Source organism: Dryas octopetala, chromosome 2, assembly GCF_963921425.1.
Source record: "Dryas octopetala chromosome 2, drDryOcto1.1, whole genome shotgun sequence".
In the NCBI taxonomy this organism is placed as follows: domain Eukaryota; kingdom Viridiplantae; phylum Streptophyta; class Magnoliopsida; order Rosales; family Rosaceae; genus Dryas; species Dryas octopetala.
This window is the reverse complement of record NC_141367.1, coordinates 11,355,633-11,372,961: the sequence shown is the minus strand read 5'-3', so window position 1 is coordinate 11,372,961 and position 17,329 is coordinate 11,355,633. Positions and strand designations below refer to the sequence as shown.

Below are 17,329 nucleotides of genomic sequence, written 5' to 3'. Positions count from 1 at the left end.
CATTTGGGCGACGAAATGGGTTCGTCGAGCGTTTGGACGCCCAAAAGGTGACGCCCAAGAGTTTGGGCGACGAACTCGTAAATTTCGTCGCCCAAAGACACCTGGGGCAACGGATTTTTTTCGTCTCCTAATACATACAATTCGTCGCCCAAAGCATGTTTAGGCGACGGACAAATTTCGTCGCCCAAAGATGGTTTGGGCGACTAAATTTGTCCGTCGCCCAACCATATTTCGGGCGAGGAACAAGGTAATTCATCGCCTAAACTTTCTTTGGGCCTAAATATATTTGATTTAAAAAAAAAATTTATTTAAATTATATATATGAATTTAATATTTTTTAAAAAAATCTTTATTCAAAAACTATATAAAACAAAATTAATAAATTTATATATCCAAAATATTCATACAAAGTATAAACAATTTAATTAATACATACATACAAATAACTAATGGCCCCCTAGGTCAGTAGCATCATCGACACCGGTGGAGGAGTCTGGCATGCACTGGTCAATGTTGGGCGGCAGCACAAACCCAAGTACAATCCTGGCCAACTGGCCAAACATCTGCTGCATCTGCTGCACCTTACTCGTCTGCTCCGCATATGCCGCTCTCGATTCTTCTAGTTGACCCTTCAACAGCTGTACTTCAGTGGTCAGGTTGACTAATTCTGCAGATGGCTGAGATGAAGACCCGGCGCTGAGATCACGAACCCGACCCGCTCCCATTCCGCGTATCTCCCTACCACGCCTAACACCCAGTGTCTCTGTCATAATACGAAGACCGGCATCGCGATCGGGGACTGAGATCGACTCCAACGGAGTGTCCGGAGGGTACTGGCTAGCCACCTCCTCCAAATAACTCGCCTTCTTGGCGAGCATCTCAGCCTTCAAAATATTATACACAAGTTAGGAATTAGGAAATCAAATACAAATATTTAAATTTGTGAAATAAAACTAAAATATAAAAAACTAACGTGCTTCGCCTTGCCCTTGTCGTTGTCGGGTCGGGCATAAACATCCCCGTAGTTGTCGACCTCCGGAAATTGCGAACCAGCCTGAAAAAGAATGTAATGTTGACAAAAACTCAAACAATACTAAGGAATATATGTATATTAAATTAAATAATAGCGCACCTGACGATAAGACTCCACCCGGTATGAGAAGGGCATGGAACCACCATGATGATCAATCCTTGCGGGCGCTTTCCGGTTCTGAAGATTGACATTCGACTTCCTCTGTTAAATATTAAGCAAATTGTAAATGCACATATTAGTGCATACACAATAAAGGAATAACATAAGAAAAAATAATTTTGAAGTCCTAAAATGATATAACATACCAAAAATTCCGGACTCTGAAAATGAGTGCACAACCACTGCCACTGATCAAGCCGAGCTGCCATCTCCAGAGGAGGGCTGGCCAATGCCTCAGCTGCCGATCCAAACACGTTATATTCTCTGTGCAGCTCGTGCTTCCATTGTGTGTAAACTTTTCTCAATAACTTCTCCATATACCTAGCTACATCCGGATCCTCCATCCGAATGTCATAGTTTACCTGAAAAAAATGCAATTATCAAATTGTTAGAAATTATCAAATTAATCATTTTATATTAATCGAAATATACTCACAGAAATGGAGCCCATAATGCTCCTCTTGATGGCGTCATCAACCTTTTCCCAACTGGGGAAAAGCATGGGGCATTCACCACGGATAATCGATCCGACAAAGGAAGCGAAAGTACTATGGACCTCCTTGCTCGGTCGTAGGTGATCTTGCTCAAGAACGATTCGAATCATCTCGTTCGTTGTGCGAGTGATTCGCGACGCCTTCAACCCTCTACTTATCCCCCTCGTGGTTTTGGTACCTAGAAAAGCAAATATAACATATTAATTTCACAGTAATCTTATAACATCTAAATAAAATTAAACATAAACACAAGTGATGTGCAAAACTCTCTGATAAGTAAGAGAGTTTTGCACCATAACGGTGACCACGTCGGACCCTCCGTGCAGACTGAATCGCAGACCTAGTACTAGATGAGAGATCTGGGGGTATCGCCGGGGTCGATTCGCCCTGGGCTATGAGGTCGGGCTGTACTGCAGGGGCGGGCTGGGCTGCAGGGGCGGACATGGATGGTGAACTGGACCTCCGAGATCCACCCCTGTTCGAGATCAAACTCATCTGCACAATTCAATAAATATTTATGTTAGTAAAAAAGAAAACTAAAGTAATAACTTACTAATCTGAATCATCATTATCACTTACTAATATGAATCACCATTATCAATTACTAATCTGAATCACCACTAGAAATACTCATTTCATCATCATCATCATCGATACCATCAACATCATCATCTTCATATTCATCATCATCTTCATCTTCATCTTCATCTTCATCTTCATCTTCATCTTCATCATCTTCATCATCATCGATGAAATCATTAACATCAATTCGGGGAAGTGGCCCAAGATCAATTGATAAGGCATCGATCTCAATTGGAGGAACGTCATGTATCTCGACTTGTTGTATGATAACATCATTGTTGTATGGATTGGGTATGGTCGAAGATGAATCCTCTTGATAGGCCACGTCATCCTGATTTTCTTTTTCCGGAATATCCCATATATTTCGATTCTGAATCATCTGAGCTACTTTCCAACCCACACCCGCCTTAGGGTCATCCAGATAACATACTAATTTTGCCATTGTGGCAAGAATAAATGGATCATTCTCATACCATCGAGTGTTTGTATTCACAGATATTAAGTCGTAATCAAGTTTAATACTGTTGTTCCTATTCGGGTCTGTATTAAACCAATGACACTTAAATAACACAACTTGAAAGCGATGCGAGTACAAGACTTGATGTACACTCGTCAGCTTGCCGTAGAAATCAACCGTGCCAGTCTCTAAGTTCTCTACACAAACCCTGCTATTTTGAGTGCTCAAGATGGCATCTCGTTCTACAGTTAAAAACTTGACTCCATTCACATTACATCCGGAAAACGTTTCAACCCATTGAATACCACTCGCCAAACTCATTAACTCCTTGTATAACGGCGAATTATCATCAGTCAGCTTTTCCATCTGGTAAAAGACAATGGAATTAATATATTACAAAAAATTTACAAACACATGAACGAACTGATCATTATTGTCAGTAATCACTTACATGTTCCTTAAACCATTTAGGAAACAATTCCCGATGCTTTTTCTGTACACGTTCCATGTCCCATCTTGGATAGTCGCGCTTCATTAGTTCCTCATGCTTAATGCGTAAAGAGTCAACTTCTTCGCAATTGTTGAGTATGAACCAATGAGCCACCTCCATATCGTGTTTCGAGAATTCAACAGCTGATTTAGGGGCTTCGCCAAATGGTCGTGTAATTTGAGAAAAGACAGAAAATGTCTCATTTTTTTCACCACCGTCGTCGTTGCGTTGGGGGCGATTGAATGACGTCTCAACACTGCTGAGATACATTGCACAGTACGTGATGGATTCATTTGCAATGTATGCCTCTGCTATGGAGCCTTCGGGGCGTGCCCGGTTTCGGACGTACCTTTTGTAATTACCCAACATTCTGCAAATGTAATTACATAGTGAGAAAACTTTTATGAGTAACATAGAGCTGAACTTGGAGAATAGTAATGAAATAGTTTAGGAATTGTTACCTTTCTATTGGGTACATCCACCGATAACTGACCGGCCCAGCAAGAATTGCCTCTTGCGGTAAATGTATCATTAAATGAATCATTATATCAAAAAAGGCCGGTGGAAATATTTGTTCAAATTTTCATAGGATGTACACAATCTCATCTTTCAATTTTGACATGTCCGACACGCGCAACGTCTTAGCGCAGATATGCTGAAAGAACCTCGACAACCCAACAATCGGTTCAACCACATCTTCGGGCAAAAACTTTCGAATACCCACCGGAAGCAGACGTTGCAATAAAACATGACAATTATGACTTTTCAAGCCCAAAATTTTTCCAGAGTCGATTTTCACATTTCGAGAGATATTGGCCGCGTATCCATCTGGAAATTTGACCGATGCAAGAAACTTTAAAAATTCTTTCTTATCCACAGGCTTCATGGTATAAAATGGATGTTTCTTTATCATTTTATCACCTTTCTTCGTTAACCACAAATGTTTCCTGATGCCCATTTCTTGCAAATCTTGTCGAGCCTTAATTGTGTCCTTTGATTTTCCCTCAATGCCCAAAATTGTCCCCACCAAACTTTCGCACACGTTCTTCTCAATAAGCATTACATCGAGATTGTGCCTGATTTTCAACTTGGACCAATACTCCAACTCGAAGAATATCGACTTGTTTGTCCAATTTAGATGTGCAGGTGATCTTGGCATATTTCGTTCTTTGTTAGAGGGATGTTTACCAATCCGGCTAAATTCTAAGTTATTCAACTGCCTCAAGATGTCATCACCAGATAATTCTTTAGGTTTCACGCCCATCTCCTTTTTCCGTCAAAGGCCTCCTTACTGTGACGCCATTTATGATCCCCCGGCAACCATCTTCGGTGGCCCATATAACATACTTTACCACTGTGCCAAGCGGAAGTTATATCTTTATTACAAGTAGGACATGCCATATAACCCTTGGTGCTCCAGCCTGATAAATTCCCATAAGCTGGGAAATCATTTATTGTCCACATGACTGCCGCACGCAAGGAAAACATTGTTTCGATGGACTTATCATATGTCGGCACACCATTTTGCCACAATTCTTTCAGCTCATCAATCAACGGCCGCAAATATACATCGATCTCCTTACCAGGGGATTGCGGTCCTAGAATTAATAGCGTCATAATTGTGAATTCTTTTTTCATGCATTTCCAGGGAGGCAAATTATAAGGAACCACGACCACTGGCCAAGTGCCGTGAGATGTGCTCATATTTCCGAATGGATTAAATCCATCAGTAGCAAGTCCTAATCTGACATTTCGTGGATCTGCTGCAAAATCCGGATATATCTTGTCAAATTCTTTCCATGCGCTTCCGTCTGCAGGATGTCTCATCACATCATCCTCAACCCGCTTATCTTTGTGCCACCTCATGTCACTTGCAGTATGTGTCGACATGTACAATCGTTGCAACCTTGGCTTAAGTGGGAAATAACGCAACACCTTTTGCGGAATCTGTTTCTTTCTCTCTACAGACTTGTTCTTATATCTCGGTTCATTGCACACAGGGCATTTATCCTTCCCTTGGTGTTCTTTGTAAAACAATACACAATCATTCTTGCATGCATGAATCTTTTCATATCCCAAACCGAGATCTTTCAACACCTTATTCGCAAGATAATGGGTTTCAGGTATATGATTGTTCTTTGGAAGCATTCGTTTCAAAATCCCCATCAACTGATCATAACTTCGATTCGAATGTTGATTAAGTACTTTCCAATGCATTAACTCCACAACAGCAGTTAGCACTGAGAACTCTTCACAACCAGAGTACAATTCCCGCTGAGCTTGTTTCAACAATCTCTCGTACTTATCAAACTCTTCTCTTTGGACTTCGGGCAACCCATCATCTTGATCCATATTATCGCTCTCTGTATCATCCTGACTAACTTCGTGATCTAGCGATGCATATGGATAAGCATCGTTTATTATGCCCATCACTTGGTCATTATCATCAGCAACAGATTCAGTAGGCTGCAGAATTGTTCGGGTCTCCGAGGAAGTCGAAGCATAAACTCTCGGTTCACCATGATAATACCATGTCGTATAGTTGTGTAACATCCCATATTTCACCAAATGAATTTTGACTTCACGCACTGTCTTCCATAAAGAGTTGTTACAATTCCGGCACGGACACGTTATATTATTCTGAGCATTGACATGTTCCTGTGCAACTTGGATAAATGACTCGATCCCATACAAATATTCATCACTAACACGATTCGTATTACGTATCCACTGTCGGTCCATGATGCCTGTTTCCATATTACACGACAATTAGAAAACGATGCGTCACCATTCTTCGTCTCCTTATGCCTCCGGTAAGGGCTCTATCCCATTCGAGAATGCACATATGTGCCGTGGTTGTTGGCTCACACGACGTAGTTTCGATCTGGGAAAATTTCGGCAGCATCTCCCTATGGTTCTCCAAGTGCACGACGTAGATATTTAAAACAAATATCTAGTATGCACTCGAAGAACACATAAGGAGATGTTGCCAAAATTTTCTCAGATCAAAACCACATTACATGAACCGCTAACCACAACACATAATTGTGCACTCCCAAACTGTCCATGGGTAATTTGGACAATTCAAGAATCATATTGGAGCGCAGTCACGCCCAGCGCCCATGCGCGCGTCCAATAGACTCTCGAACGGGTCTAAGGTGAATTTAAATTTAGTGTACAAAGTTATCTACTGATAACTTCGCACGACTAGTTAAATGTACAAAGTTATCGATTGATAACTTCGCACAAGCGCTTCGTGCCACATGACCTCACCCAGTACTCGAGGAGTGCTGGACTACGTCATCGGAAATTTTGCAATTACAACTAAACTAAATGTAACATACAAACTAAACTATAATTAATCTAACAATATACATATAAGCATACAAACAAACTATTAAATTTTAGCATATAAAAACATACAAATTAATTAATCAATTTTATAATTAATTTTAACATACAAACTAATTCACTCAAAAATTTAATACAATTATATATGAAACATTAAATACTAAATCATACAAAAACTTAACTAAAAGATAGATTAAACACATACCTCACCAAAAATGCAATTATCCTTCACAACAAATGCAACACTATCCTTCCTTTACCAAAAAAATAAATCATTGTCAAATATGAGCCCAACATCAATCTAAATTCAGATTTCACAACCAAACCACTAAATTAAAAAAACCCACAACATTAACTAATTACCACTAAAATCAGAAATTTCACAACCAATTTATGCAAAATCCACAAAAAGTACAAAATCCACAATATTAGAAAACATAAAAAACAGAAAATACCATAAATTCAAAAAAAAAAAAAACAAAATACCTGTGTGGGGGGGGGGGGGGGGGTTTTGGGTGAGCTGGTTTCGGCTGGGGGGGGATGGGTTTCGGTGGGGGTGGGTTTTCGGGGGAGGGTGGGTTTCGGGTGGGGGGTGGGTTTCGGCGGGGGTGGGTATTCGGGTGGGGGGTAGGTTTCGGCGAGGGTGGATTTTCAGGGGAGGGGGGTGGGTTTCGATAGGGGGGTGGGTTTTCGGGGGGGGGGGGGGTGGGTTGCCGATGAGGGGGGGTTTTGGGTTTCGGGGAAGGAGGGAGGAGGAGGAGGGAGGAGGAGGGAGTGGCCGGCGCGCTGAGAGGGAGTGAGAGCTGAGGGAAGGAGGAGGGACTGCGCGCTGCGAGGGCGAGGGAGTGAATGAGAGAGAGTGACTGAAGTGAACCCAGAAATGGGTTAAACTTAAAGACTTTGGGCGACGAACATGAATTCATCGCCCAAAGTAACTTTAGGCGAGGAATTAACAAGTTCGTCGCCCAAGGATACTTGGGGCGACGGAATCAAGTTCGTCGCCCAAAGTCGTTGACTTTAGGGCACCGTTTTATCCCGCCATAATTTCAGACTTTGGGCGACGCACCGTTCGTCGCCCAAAGCTACATTTCGTCGCCCAAAGTTGAATTTTTTTATGAATCATGATCGTTCATACGTTCGAGCTCCAATACCAAACTTCTAGATCTCCAATTGACCTAATATTTTAGAGGAATGATCTTTAAGTGACAAACTAATAAATAAACGGTTCAGATCGTTAAAAACACAATCGACATATAAGGTTCTACATATAAATCAGTGGATTTTACACTTTAATAATAAAATTCTATTAACTATTTCGTGCAAACCTTGTCGATTCAATAATTGTGAAGACAATAACGTCATTACAACAATCATAGTCGTTCATCATATATGTTCATACTCAAAGATCAACCCTGGAAAAAATCGGCTCAATCGGAGTTCATCTACCCGTTCGATTATTATTATAAGAATCAAGATCGTTCATACATCCTAAATGCTAAACCTAACTTCTACATCACCAATTGAGTTAATTTTTTGCATGGATGATCTTTGAGTGGGGCACTAAGGAATGATCGGTTCGGATCGTTAAAAACACAATACAAAAGTGATCTTCTACATACAAATACACTTGAAGAGTATAATTATATTAACTTTTGGGTAGAAATTTTGGCGATTCAACAATTTGTGAAGACTACAATGTGATTTCAACGATCGGAACCGTTCATTCTATTCGTTTATACTGGAAGATCATCCCTGCAAAAAATCAGCTAAATCGGAATTCATCTCATACTTCGATTCGTATTAGAAAATTTACAATCGTTCATAAGTTCAACCACCGTTACCTAACTTCTACATCTTCAATTGAGCTAATTTTTTGCATGGATGATCCTTGAGTGGGGAATTAAAAAATGAATGGTTATGATCTTTGGAAATACAATCGTATCGTATGCTATTACATATATAAAATTGTAAACAAAAAAGTATTCTTACTTTGGGCGAGGAACTACAAATTTCGTCGCCCAAAGTTATCTTGGGCGAGGAACTTCACAATTCGTCGCCCAAAACCACTTTGGGCGACGAAATGTGAAGTTCCTTGCCCAAACCATTATTACAAAACAATCATTCCTACATTCGAGCTCTGATACCAAATATTTACATCTCCAATTGACCTAATTTTCTGCAAGATTAATATTTGAGTGAGAAACTAATAAATGAACAGTTCGGATCATTGAAAACACGATCGACATATGAGGTTGTATATATACATGAACGGTTTTTGCACTTGAAGAATAAAATTATATTAACTCTTTCGTTAAAACCTTGTAGCTTCAATAATTGTGAAGACCACAACGTGATTATCACAATCAGAGCCATTCATCATATATGTTCATACTCAAAGATCAACCCTGGAAAAAATCGGCTCAATCGGAATTCATCAACCCGTTTGATTATTATTATAAGAATCAAGATCGTTCATACATCCTAAATGCTAAACCTAACTTCTACATCTCCAATTGAGATAATTTTTTGCATGGATGATCTTTGAGTGGGGCACTAAGGAATGATCGGTTCGGATCGTTAAAAACACAATACAAAAGTGATCTACTACATACAAATACACTTGAAGAGTATAATTCTATAGTTTTTTCATTGAAACTTTGTCGATTCAAGAATTGTGAAGACTATACTGTAATTTCAACGATCGGAGCCGTTCATTTTATTCGTTTATACTCAAACATCATTTCTGCAAAAAATCGCCCAAATCGGAATTCATCTACTCTATTGACTAGTATTAGCAATTTCTTGATCGTTCATACATTTGAGCACCGTTACATAACTTTTACATCTCCAATAATCCTAATTTTTTGCAATGCTAATCTTTCAATGAAGAATTAAAAATTGAACGGTTCGGATCGTTGGAAACACGATCGCATTGTATGATTAACATACATATAATTGTACCAAAAAAAAAAAAAGGAATGACCCTTTGGGCGATGAACAAATTCCTCTGTTTGGGCGACGAACAGAATTTCGTCACCCAAAGAGTCTTTGGGCGACGAAATATTTTGTCACCCAAAGTATGTTTGGGCGACAAATTTACGTTTTCCTCGCCCAAAGACACTTTGGGCGACGAACATGTATATTCCTCGCCCAATGTATTTCTCAATTAATTGTTTGTCGCGTATGTTTAGGCGACGAGATGAGTTCGTCGCCCAAAGTAACTTTGGGCGAGGAACGTGTTATTCGTCGCCCAAACCTCGTTCGTTGCCCAAACCTTTATGATATTGAGCGACAAATGTTCTTGTTCGTCGCCCTAAATTTCTTTGGGCAACGAATATATATTTGTCGCCCAAATATGTTTTTCTTGTAGTGGATAGGTTGTTTTGGTACAACCATTAATTGTTCCAAATTGATTCCCTTCATAATTAACATTCTTAATAAATTATACATTTACAAAATACCAATTCACAATAATAAAGGATTGAAATTTCTAAAGTACCAAATAATATAAGATATTTGAAGGTAGTAATTGTATATATGTACCTTGCTCCCTTAACCCAATTTCATTCACAAAACCAGCCATATATGCCATAAACAAAAACCCTCCATATATACCTTTCCAAAAAACTAGGCATCAATCTAATTAATCAACCTAATTGCCATATATATATATCAAAATATTATCCAGCAACTAGCCTATCAATCATCCCAAGCTAATCTAGCAAAGTAATCAATATATCATATATACCCAAAGCTAGTCTAGCTAACATATGGCCTATGTCAAAAAGGTGTCATGCAAAAATCCAACCAGAAATGTCTACATAAACTGGCCCACGAAGTTTGCCCATTCAGCCCGGACTTCATCGATATCTTCTTAGGTAGAAGTGTTGTCTTACCTTCGTTCCCACTGAAACAAGGCAAAGATGGAGTACTAATTAAAAATAAAATTCAACCAAAAATGCAAACAGTCCAGCAGAAAGAAAAAAATAAAGAACATGCGCGCCCCTAAGTAGGTGTATTGAAAAACATAGGCATGCAAGAGAAGAATATGCCCCTGTCAGGTTTCAACATCCAGTAGCAAGCATATATATATATATATATATATATATATATATAGTTAGCATCCACAAGATAAAATAGGGGCCTATATCCAGAATCAAGCTCCAATATATTAACACAAGTGATCATCAAACAGTGGCCAATATAACCTGTCCACTTCCACAATTTTGAAAGAATCCACCAAGTATTCCTAATCTGCACCCAAAACAGACTCCCCCAACTAATTTGTTTCATTTTATTCCTTTACTACATTTCCAAGCTTTCAGCCACAAAACAAATTAAAGCATTATAAATTGCAACAATACATTAACTTCTTTCTCAAGATTCGAATACCCATTTATAAATGCCCAGCAAGGTCTAAACAATTTATAAGTCATTTTGACATGATATTATATAGCTCCTAAGAGTACCAAGGGTTCAAAATGTCCAAGTAAAAGACAATTATCATATCACTGCTCATACCAAAAACATGACCAACATAATGTCAGGTTGGCTGACTAATTCATACCTTATTCACAAAAGCTAAGCCCTCATCTTCAATTATTTCCTTCATAAAGCGCATAACAAAATAACCACACTCCTTGTCACTTGGTTGTTGAGGAATGCCCTAAATACAAATAAACATTAATTAGAATGAGCACATATACAGTTCATTTAGCAATCTGTTATTTGATATTTAAGGGCAAAGTCACAGGGAATATAAGGGCAAGTGAAAAACATAGGCATGCAAGAGAGGAATATTGCTGTCAGGTTTCAGATTTTCAGGGCAAACTTAGAAATTACACCAAAAATGCATCCGATGTCAGATTAAGATGATTTTGGTCTTGAAATAACCATTAGGGTGTCTAGCTTCTGTTCACCAAAATTCAGATCAAAATACCTCACCAAACAGTACAGTTTTCAAAACTAGTGCAACGGGGTCAGAGACCACCAAAACCAAGTGAAATGAGATTTTTGTATGAAAACTCATAACCTTAGACTTTCTTGCCAATACCAAACATGCAAACATACTCAAATGCATCATCAAAGGGGTTTTACAGGTTTCACAACTCAACTTAGGTTTCCTTACCACAGGGTGTAGCTCGATTTTCACAACTCAAATCTAGGGGTAGATAATTATTAAAAACCATTAGGCAATCTGTTATTTGTGTTTTAGAGCAAGGTTATCTACGTTGAATAGAGTGAAAAGCCAAAGAAATAGGGTCTTGGTTTCTACATATAAACTTAAATCACAGAGCAAACACCTTGAAATTTCTAAATTTATTAATGCAATACATCATATTGTAAAGGGACTGTGTTCCTAATTATTTCTGTGAGGTTTTGAAAACATGGTTTCCATACCATTTGATTTATTCATGCATTTGAGTGTATTATGAATGTTTGATCGATCTATTTGATGACTTAATGGAGATCTATTTGATCACTTAATGAAAGAAATTGGTATAAGTGAAGGGTAGTGCATGCATATACTGTTACTAACTGAAGACATAGTTCTATTTGTTACTATACAATGTACAAATTAAGTATGAATAAGAGATTCTTAATACCATCGCATATCACAAATTTACAAACATGAAGAGCATGCACAGTCAGGTAGACTTTAAGAATGCAAATTGCAAAAAGGAATTCAAGGAATAAGAAATCAATATATAAATTCATTTCAAATAATTCAGATTGTAGGTCATATAACATTATATAATAAAGTCAAAATTACTAAAAGCATGACTAGTTGCAGACCTACTGGTTTGATCAATTAAGTACATTATGCAGCAAAAGTCATTCTTTGTAATCAAGTTCATCTGTCTTATTGACCATAAATCCAAATCTTAACATTCTGTTGAAAATGAATCTTTCCTTTGATTTTATGCTGAACTATTAACTCACTTAATTAAAATAGCTTATTTCTTATTTGTCTTTTTATTTGCAACATTCCCTTTAATAACCTAAGTATTTCAATGTGAGTCAGTAACTTACATTACACACACTTGAAGCCATACATTTATACAAGGAGTAGGTTGAAATAAAACATAGTAGCAACCAAACCAGATATGCAATACACAGACACATATTAATTGTGTTTTATGTAAGGAATTTAAGAATTTGGTAGGTTGACTCCCCCTACCTGAGTTTTGGAAGTGGAAAGCTATTCTCCTCCGTGCTTGATTCCCTAAAGGTTACAAAGTATCACACCAGTTAGAGGGTTGTGGAAGATCATACAGAAAAACCAAAGTGTATGGCTGCCCTTTCTTTTACTTTTCAAATAAATTAAATTTACTAAACAAGAACAAGCAAATTCTGTTTGAAGAGACTTTTTAAAACAGAAGAAGTTTAGTTCATAAATCAAGTTCTGTTATAAGGCTTGTCGAGGAAAACTAAGGGTTCTACAAACTCAACTTTAAATAAAACTTCAAGAGTTTTTAAAAACTTTTCCCTAAAAAGGTTTGCAACCTTCTTTCTATCAAATCTCTTCACAAAGCAGGACTTGAACCATAAAGAAAATCCATAAACCAGTAATAAAAAATTCAAAAGAAATTACCAAAAACAAGACTTAGGTTATCACCTATTCACACCTTATTTTTTAATCCTTAGATTGTCATCTGTCATGCTATAATGTCAATCTGTATCCTTGATTATTCAAATTCATCAACCAATTCATGCAATAAGGTTAGTCATATATACCAATTCACAACCAAATGATTGATCAATGAGAGCGAAAGAGAGAGAGAGACAGAGAGCTACCAACACTTTCAAGCTCTATAAATTGCAAGCTAGCTTTCATTCCCACTTTCTGCTTTTGATCTGTTCAATGCTTTCTCAAACTATCAAATTAAAACCATTTTTAAAAAAGAAAGAATATAAGGTAGAGCAATTACCATCGAAAGGCAACAAGAGTTATCAAAAAAAAAAAAAGAGAAAAGAAATGTCCAGCCAATGTGACTAAAGTGCTAAAGTGCTAGTAGATGTGAAGAAATGTCCTGCCAATACAGAATCCTAAAGTATTTCATTCCTAAAAAATGTAGTTTTGTTAAGTTTGTACAAACATATTTGTAGCTTTAGATTATTGTCAAAGGAACTAAAAACAACATGCAATGACTTAATGACAAAGATTCATGCTATGATATAGAACTTGCCTTTCAACTCAGAATCTTTCACAACTTTTCTAAAAAGTCCAGGCCCAAGATAAGCAAGCCTATTTGTTTCATTAATAACCTATGCAATTCAAAATGAAAGCAACAAATCCATTAGAAAGATGAATCCAAAACACTTACAAACACACAAAATGATTGAGGCCTAGAGCATTTTAGCTTTATCCAACTCACCATATGTATAAAAGTCATGGCATTATATTCTTGCCATGTAATTCCAGAGACCTCATTATCATGGCTTCGAATAATTGCCTCGTGCTTTTTCTGCAATTAATTTGAAAATATTTTTTTCTCAATGAAAAGAGGCATTAAGTTGTTGAAAAAATTAAGCAACCGAAGAAGATGCACACCATTAATTCTTCTAGCACTTTAGGATTTTCAGCAATGAACTTCATAGCCAATTATGTGAAGGCTATAGAAGTAGTCTCATGGCTAGCACACATTGAGGACCCTTGGTTTCTAAATTTTACCCATAGGATGATGGATCCTTAAAACTACTCAAAAGTCAAAAAATGATAAATAAATGAATGAAATACTTGTTAATTAATATAACAATTTGCAGAAGGGAAAAAAAATATATTAATAAAAAAACAGAACACGAAAAAAGTTTACCCAGCCAGCACTTATTTTTCTTAACTGCTTTCTTAAGAGCTTCTCAGACCTATATATGGAAGTATATGTTGACAACTTCAGAAACAAAGTTCGAGGAGCTCTCACCTTGGAATTGCTGCAGCTGCAAGAATTGCTCATCCAACACTCCCTAAACATCAACAACTACAAAAAAAAAAAAAAAAAAAACATACCCACATCTCCAATTAAAAATCACAAGTACTATGATTTTATACATCATGAAAATGAAATCTTAATCATGATTTTATACCCACATATAAACCCAAAATCCTAAGTCAAGGAAAATCTAAAGACACAATAAAACCCAGCCTAATCAAATAAGTGATGAGCTTCAGAGATTAGAGACCGAGGAAAACCTTCTCTCTAAGCTTCGTTGGTTAAGCATTTCAATGGCGGCTGAGAATGGAAAGAAGCAGAAAAGAAGGGGGGGACAGAGAGAGAGATTGAGAAACATGGGCTGAGATTATCGTTCTCATTTTCTTACCTTTATGCTACTTCTTCTGCATCCCTAGCACAGAGGAAATAACCGAGAACTTCATGTGAGAGCCCTAGCACATAGGAAAAACAAAAGAGTAAAGTACATGAGGGAGAAAGCACCTGAAAGTCAATTAATTAGACATGTTATCAAATTCTAAACAAAGCACAAAATCGAACAGAAAAAAAACCCCAATATTTGGGGCTTTTCAAACCACAAAACAGAAATGCATGCCCTAACCCAAATTTGGGCCTTTTATTTAAAGAGGAAAAGACCCAATTGAAATCTGATTTTTCATACCCATATTGATATATATCTGATTTTATTTAATAAATTTCATACCCTAAACCAAATTTACCTGAGTGATAGGCGAAGATGATGAACGTGAGTGCTTCTTTAGTCGATTAGTGTTGAAATTAGGGCACAGAAATGGGGGATAAGGAATGAGCTAGGCGGACAAAGATGGGCGATTAGGAATTGAGCGATGGCGGAACAATGATGGCAGAAGTGTTGAAGATTGAGCGACCAGTGCTTCTTCAGTCCCAGTGATGAGTGAAGATTGAGCGATGAGTGTACGAATGAGGTTGGAGTGAAGGTTGAGGATGGAGATGGAGTGTTCGATGGGGCGGCTGAGTGCTTCTTCAGTCCCAGTGCTTCTCGAACGGGGGATGAGTAGTGTTGTGTCTGATGAGTGGGTTAAGTTAGAGGGTTTGACCCAAAAGAATATATTTAAGGCGCAATCAATTTTTCATTAAAGCTAGCGTGCACTTGTCAAATACAAAGACTCGCAAATTTTTAATTTTTGTATAACTTATCCTACACAACGGTTTTTCCTAAAACTATTGTTTTTAATAATTAGAAAAATCTATCTAACCAAATAGGATTGGATATGATACTTTCATATAACGGTTTTTTAAAATTCGTTGTGTGTTAAATTAAGATAATGGACAAAATAAGAATCGTTGTCTATTGACTGTTGTCTATTTATATAATTGTAGTGGTGGTTATTTACTTCTTTTCTCTAGCTAGTTCTCTCTCTATAATTATAAGACGATCGATTGATTTTTTGTGGGTTGAGATCACTGCTTTTGGAGATGATGGAAGAGACAACCGTTGAATATCGTAGATGAAAAACTCAGACAAAAGTAAACGTGCTGAAGATGAGAAGAAAAAGAAAAACAAAACAAAAGATTAAGAGATCAAGATTCAATATATTATAAAATCTTAATAAAACTATGAATTACAGCCATTGGATTTGTGATAAGTAAGATGATCATTCAATAAAATAAATTTTAATTTAATATTGTAAAGTGTATGATTCAACAAATTAAATAGTGATGTGTACCAATTAATTTTGCCACATAAGATTGAGACACAAATGAAGCACAAACATTGAGGCTAGCTCCAAATCTTTTCCCTTTATAGTAATCTATATATATATATGGGATTAATGCCATTTTGCTCCCCAGACTATGACACTTGTATCAGTTTGCTCCCCAGACTATTAAATTAGAAAAATAAGGACCTTGACTTTGTCAATTTAGCCAATTTAGGATATTCCGTCAATTTATCAAGCAAAATTTAGCAACAAATAAAAGAGGAAAAATTATGCATGAGAAAAAAATGATAAGATCTAATTGGAAGGGACCATTTTGCCCTCAAAGATTTGGATAAAAAATGTGTAAAGTGACAAAAAAACCTCAATTGGCAAAATTGAAAAAGTCAGAGTCCTTAATTTTCCAAATTAGAAGTCTGGGGAGCAAACTGATACAAGTGTTATAGTCGGGGGAGCAAAATGACATTAATCCCTATATATATATAGCAAATAGGCCTCATTGGTGAAAAATGCCCCTAGTTAATTAAATTGACAAGTGATTGAAATTTACTATGATAGAATCAAATGGTAACTTTACAATCATATTTGTATAAACACTGAAATATCATTTACTAAAGGGATTAATACCATTTTGCTCCCCCGACTATTACACTTGTATCAGTTTGCTCCCCAGACTTTTAATTTGGAAAATTAAGGACTCTGACTTTTTCAATTTTGCCAATTGAGGTTCTTTTGTCAATTTACACATTTTTTATCCAAATCTTTGAGGGCAAAATGGTCCCTTCCAATTAGATCTTATCATTTTTTCCTCATGCATCATTTTTCCTCTTTTATTTCTTGCTAAATTTTGCTTGATCATCTGGACATTTTAGATGAAAAATGTATAAATTGACGGAATAACCTTAATTGGCAAAATTGAAAAAGTCAGGGTCCTTAATTTTTCAAATTAGAAGTCTGGGGAGCAAACTGATACATGTGTAATAGTCTGGGGAGCAAAATAACATTAATCCCTTTACTAAATAAATAGAAAATTATGATTAAATATCAAATCCCAATAATTTTTCGGTATAGCATGAAGACCATATAATATTTTAATTGAACTACCAAATTTAAATGT

General features: G+C 36.9%; 2 protein-coding genes and 2 pseudogenes across 13 annotated transcripts; all 4 read right to left on the bottom strand.

Moving 5' to 3' along the window:
• Positions 1-17,329, bottom strand: part of LOC147293082 (putative disease resistance protein RGA1) — a 33,214-nt pseudogene that overhangs the window by 6,647 nt on the left and 9,238 nt on the right.
• Positions 447-1,401, bottom strand: LOC147293085 (uncharacterized). Its single transcript, XM_086234510.1, has 4 exons — positions 1,339-1,401; positions 1,133-1,234; positions 974-1,054; positions 447-884 (listed from the first exon to the last, which is right to left on the bottom strand). The coding sequence occupies exons 1-4, from the start codon at positions 1,399-1,401 to the stop codon at positions 447-449; spliced, it is 684 nt and encodes a 227-aa protein (XP_086090636.1).
• Positions 2,393-5,957, bottom strand: LOC147293084 (uncharacterized; annotated as a pseudogene).
• Positions 10,047-15,577, bottom strand: LOC147293083 (cytochrome P450 87A3-like). Of its 12 annotated transcripts, none has more exons than XR_015120532.1 (10): positions 15,235-15,577; positions 14,886-14,949; positions 14,384-14,545; positions 14,122-14,265; positions 13,946-14,035; positions 13,757-13,835; positions 13,365-13,444; positions 13,196-13,250; positions 11,134-11,232; positions 10,047-10,473 (listed from the first exon to the last, which is right to left on the bottom strand). XR_015120532.1 is itself a non-coding variant. In XM_086233186.1 (8 exons), the coding sequence occupies exons 4-7, from the start codon at positions 14,164-14,166 to the stop codon at positions 11,210-11,212; spliced, it is 237 nt and encodes a 78-aa protein (XP_086089312.1). In that variant the 5' UTR covers positions 14,167-14,265; positions 14,384-14,545; positions 14,886-14,949; positions 15,235-15,577; the 3' UTR covers positions 10,047-10,473; positions 11,134-11,209. The 12 variants fall into 12 exon arrangements, 6 of the variants coding, with proteins under 6 accessions (XP_086089312.1, XP_086089313.1, XP_086089310.1 ...); XR_015120533.1 differs by having other exon boundaries at positions 13,369-13,444; XR_015120531.1 differs by lacking the exon at positions 13,196-13,250.

Coding starts and splice junctions, on each gene's coding strand:
- LOC147293085 (XM_086234510.1), bottom strand. CDS start 1,401: ATGGCAGCTCGGCTTGATCAGTGGCAGTGGTTGTGCACTCATTTTCAG. Junction 1,235..1,338: donor TTCAGAGTCCGGAATTTTTG/GTATGTTATATC, acceptor AATATTTAACAG/AGGAAGTCGAATGTCAATCT. Junction 885..973: donor ACAAGGGCAAGGCGAAGCAC/GTTAGTTTTTTA, acceptor AATATTTTGAAG/GCTGAGATGCTCGCCAAGAA.
- LOC147293083 (XM_086233184.1), bottom strand. CDS start 14,539: ATGTTTAGGGAGTGTTGGATGAGCAATTCTTGCAGCTGCAGCAATTCC. Junction 13,836..13,945: donor CCATGACTTTTATACATATG/GTGAGTTGGATA, acceptor TGAATTGCATAG/GTTATTAATGAAACAAATAG. Junction 11,233..13,756: donor GAAAGATTCTGAGTTGAAAG/GCAAGTTCTATA, acceptor ATTTGTATTTAG/GGCATTCCTCAACAACCAAG.